This window comes from Olea europaea, chromosome 17, assembly GCF_002742605.1.
Source record: "Olea europaea var. sylvestris chromosome 17, O_europaea_v1, whole genome shotgun sequence".
Classification (NCBI taxonomy): Eukaryota; Viridiplantae; Streptophyta; class Magnoliopsida; order Lamiales; family Oleaceae; genus Olea; species Olea europaea.
The window spans coordinates 1,236,001-1,240,072 of record NC_036253.1 but is presented as its reverse complement, the minus strand read 5'-3'; the positions used below and the strand labels follow the sequence as shown (position 1 = coordinate 1,240,072).

The 4,072-nt window shown below is 34.6% G+C and overlaps 1 protein-coding gene across 4 annotated transcripts in view; it reads right to left on the bottom strand.

Moving 5' to 3' along the window:
- Window positions 1-203: 203 nt before the first annotated feature.
- Window positions 204-4,072, bottom strand: part of LOC111365950 (villin-3-like) — a 14,342-nt gene continuing 10,473 nt past the window's right edge. For all 4 annotated transcript variants that reach the window (XM_022986528.1, XM_022986530.1, XM_022986527.1 and 1 more), the window contains exons 16-23: window positions 3,196-3,343; window positions 2,863-2,873; window positions 2,633-2,773; window positions 2,425-2,550; window positions 2,014-2,076; window positions 1,221-1,476; window positions 840-1,075; window positions 204-744 (exon numbers count right to left, since the gene is read on the bottom strand). In XM_022986528.1, coding sequence (XP_022842296.1) covers window positions 631-744; window positions 840-1,075; window positions 1,221-1,476; window positions 2,014-2,076; window positions 2,425-2,550; window positions 2,633-2,773; window positions 2,863-2,873; window positions 3,196-3,343 — 1,095 coding nt within the window. In that variant the 3' untranslated portion in view covers window positions 204-630. The remainder of the gene's footprint in view (window positions 745-839; window positions 1,076-1,220; window positions 1,477-2,013; window positions 2,077-2,424; window positions 2,551-2,632; window positions 2,774-2,862; window positions 2,874-3,195; window positions 3,344-4,072) is intronic.

The following is a 4,072-nucleotide window of genomic DNA, read 5'->3' as shown; positions in this document are numbered from 1 at the left end:
TTAGCTAAACTTCAGTTTTCCAATAATTTTCGACAAAATAAATTGATGAAATCTACAATTGAAAAATTGATAAAAGTTGTGAATCATCGCGGATGAAAAAGAGTTTGAGAAAAAAAAAATTTGAAAATGAAAGCCAAAGAGAGACTATCGGGTAAAACCAACATGCAAATTAAGAGTATCATAGACATCTACTGAATACAATGTTAAAAACAAGATCACGGCGCATTTGATATAAGACAAAGCCGTCTACATTGAGTTCGAGTACAAATGCAATACATTTACACCCTTTTAATCAGCAAATAAGAAAAAAGGATTAATCTTAAAAAAAGAAAAAAGAAAAAAATTTCTCCAACCAAATCAAAGAATTTGAACCTGCCTGATGCCATTAAAACTCCAATCTGTGGATCAAGAGACATACAGTAGTAGCTGAAGATGAGACATGAAAAAAAATCACTCTTCACACTGACGCCATCACATAACCAAAAATTGATACAAAATTCTACGTACGTAGTCCAGGCAAGATGACCCAAAAAAGTAGGTTGCGCTGGATGTATATACGTTAAACCAACAAAAAACTTGCAAGCGTAGAGAGGAGGAGACGGGAAAAGCACTTGAACTGTGAGTTTGGCGCTAAAAGAGATCGACTTTCTTTTTCTGCATGTCTTGCTTCCATTTGGGTAACTTGTAGAATGCTTCTTTTGTCATTCCGAATATGGCCTGAAATTCTTCATCGGAGAGATAAGCCTGCAAATCGACCAATATTAAACCCAAAACAATATTACTATTGTGACATTGAAATATTATACACATAAAATTCCTGATAATAATGATCTGCGAACCTCTCTTCGTTTAAAATCAATGCCAGTGACAGGTTTGTTAGATTTAGCCTTCAGCTGCTCATAACGAAACGTAGTTTGACCACTTTCAGTGCCATTCTCATCCAGTTCCCTTTCTGGCTTTGGTTCTGAATCGTCTCCATTAGCCTCCACAACAGGCTTGATTGTCTCGGTTTCCTTCACTTCTGAAGCTTCTTTAGAATCTTCAACCTCTAGAGGATTTTCAATCTTTGTTGTGGCTGCAATTTAGAAGAAACATTAACTTGGGAACTGCAGTCTTCTACATTTATGATATCCATAAAAAAAATTCTGATCTCTAGCAACGACTTTCCAATAATTAACATCAAGAACACTACAGTGTATAAGCAGGAATAATTATAATACCAGGATGGCTAGCTTCTATTGATGGGCTTCTACTTGGCCGGGCAGGAGAAATGTCAGGTGATCGGCTCTTTTCGGCAGTGAGAACAGATGATAAAGCTGCCACTGCAGCTGCTCTCTGCGACGCCTGGCTTTTTCCTCCTGATCTTGGGGTAGAAACAGGTTTTGGCACTGGAGATGAATTAAATGCGGAGTTTAAAGCAGCTAAAGCTGAAGCTCTTTGAGTTTTCCCACCAGAATTTGAACCATTAGACTTCTCCTGGTCATTGAATAGCATGAACGAAGTCAATACATATTTCATACAAAATCCCAAACAATCCCAGGTGACACATTATATTTGAAGAGCATCAGCATTCAACACAAACTTCTGATTTTTGCGGCTTCACGCGATACACTTGTAAAACCATGGGTAACATTAATACTTTGGAAGAAGAGTTCATGTCAGATGAACCAGAACGTGCAAGAGGACATAATGCAGCCATATCAGCATAAAAAGTCTTGAAGAATAATCCAAAAACCTAAATTTGAATTCTTAAAAATGCAGAGCATAATTTCTTCTCCAGGCAGGAAAAGTAAGGGATGGAAAGGAAGAAGTGGAGGTGAAGAAAGAGAACAAACTACTAAAGAGCATTTATGTAAGAGCTTCTTCAATCCCCTTTCTTCTTTTTAATACTCGACAAAAACTGTAGTGGTCAAAAAGTTGAGACAAACTGCACGTCACTCATCAATTCAAGAAATCCGAATGAAAAATGAAAACCGAGGTATGTTGCTTTATGCAAATAAAATAAGATTTTACCTCCACAGCGTGACCTGCCCCAAAGAGTAGCATAACCTTCTTCTGGAATGAATTTCCTTGTGCCTGTTCAGTGAAAGAAAACATTTTTCTACATTAGCATAACCAAACAAAGTAAAAGTATTGAGATGAGACAAGCACGATAATGTCTAACAGCAAAAAAAATGATTAACAATGGTTCAAGCTCAAGCCTATATTATCTAGTAGATCTTCGAAGACACTCATGTCTTAATTTTGAGCTTCTATTTTGCAAAATAATAAACCATTTGCTATGTCTCAAATTCACACACCTGTGGAAACTGGAAATAATATGCTTTAGAAGATGACGTTCAACAAATATATCATTTAACCAAAAATAAATTAAAATAAAATATCGAGATAAAACTTGAGAGAAGAGAAAATTCTGTGACGTACATTAGCTTTTGCAGGATCCCATGAAAAGTATGTGGTGAAGAAGCATGGTTCATTTCCTTCCGTGACTTTGTATAGTGGAACACTTGGAGACAAACCCTCCAATGAAGCAGCCATCTCTACATATTTCTGCAATTAGCTTTTGTTAACAAAGCACAAGACAAAAACAATTTTATCAATTTAAAATGCTTACAGAACCTTCAGTGCGTACCTGTCCAATTTCAAAAGCAATTTGCTTCTCTTTGGAGTCTACTGATTGACCAACCCAAACAAATACTTCAGCATGCGTGTCAAGTATCAATATGTCCTCAGTTAAAAGGTCATCTTGACCGAAGTTGTAAATTTCTTCGACCTGATATATAGGTATTATTCAGGATACAAGAGTCTATAATGCATAAATAGCAATGCCAGAACCTCATTAGTGATTTTTCCAGAACACACCTCAAACTTTCCTGGCGATCACATTGCAGTAGTAGCACCACAAGAGAAATAGTTAGAAGATGCCCAACATTACAAGACGATTCAATATTCAATTGAGCATGTCTGGCTTATCTTAAAAAGATCACGTATAAATTTTAATATAAATAAGACTAATCAAATCTTAAAAATAATAAGTGCTTAATTTGATGATAAAGAAAGAGTTGCTTTCAAAATAACCAACTTCTTTTCTTTAACATGTCCCAACATGCGTGGCAACAAAAAATTTGACTTGTTTTAAGCTTAGACAAACATGCTCACAATCCAACAAACTGTTGCATAAAAAAGGATTCTAACCTTTATTAAAAGAGAATGCAAACAAGTGGGGATCTCTGACAACATCAGGAGATACTTTCTTGCTGGTGTAACTTTGTTTTCCTCCAAGAGGAAACCAAAAGGCTGAGCTCTCAGTTCCTTCTTTTGCATGTTTTACAGTTACTCCCGGCTGAGTTTATAAAGGAATCAAAAATTGAAGTTGTTAATTGGAATACAAGAGGCAGTTGGAGATAGATACAAGTAAAAGACTCAGTTACATTTCGTGTTATGATCTTAATTGGTGCGGAAACGTTTATAAAATTCTTGTAATAAGAATTACGTAATAAAATAAAAACAATATTTGAACAATCATGTCACGTATATATTGAATAATAATTGATTAATGCTCCTCTATATATAGGCAAATTATCCATATTCCTAATAGCACTAGGAGATTGAAATAAGGAAACTATGAAATTAATAAAACTCTAATCTAATTAAAACTTTTAAAAACTATAATCTTAATAAATAACAAGAGTGCTATTACAAGAAAACTAAAAAGAAATCAAACTCCTAAAAATATAAAACATCTTAGTAGTAGGAAACTAACTGTAGTTGTACTACATCATTAATACTCATCGGTGTAATCATAGACATCCCTTCTGTAGATCCTTCAACAAAGGAAAAGGAACCTTGCCCATATTAAGCATTCAAATGGCATATTTTGAATGAAGAAGTTTCACACTTGATTTTATTTCATATCCCTAATCTTGAGACTCAAATATTTACCTTCAAATTGCACCTAATATTAAACATGAATTACCATTCCTGTTCAACCTTTAACAAATTTAGCTTTGACCCCATTTATGCAGGAGCAGGACCCAAAAGAAGGAGAAAAAAAAAAAAAAAAAAAAAAAAT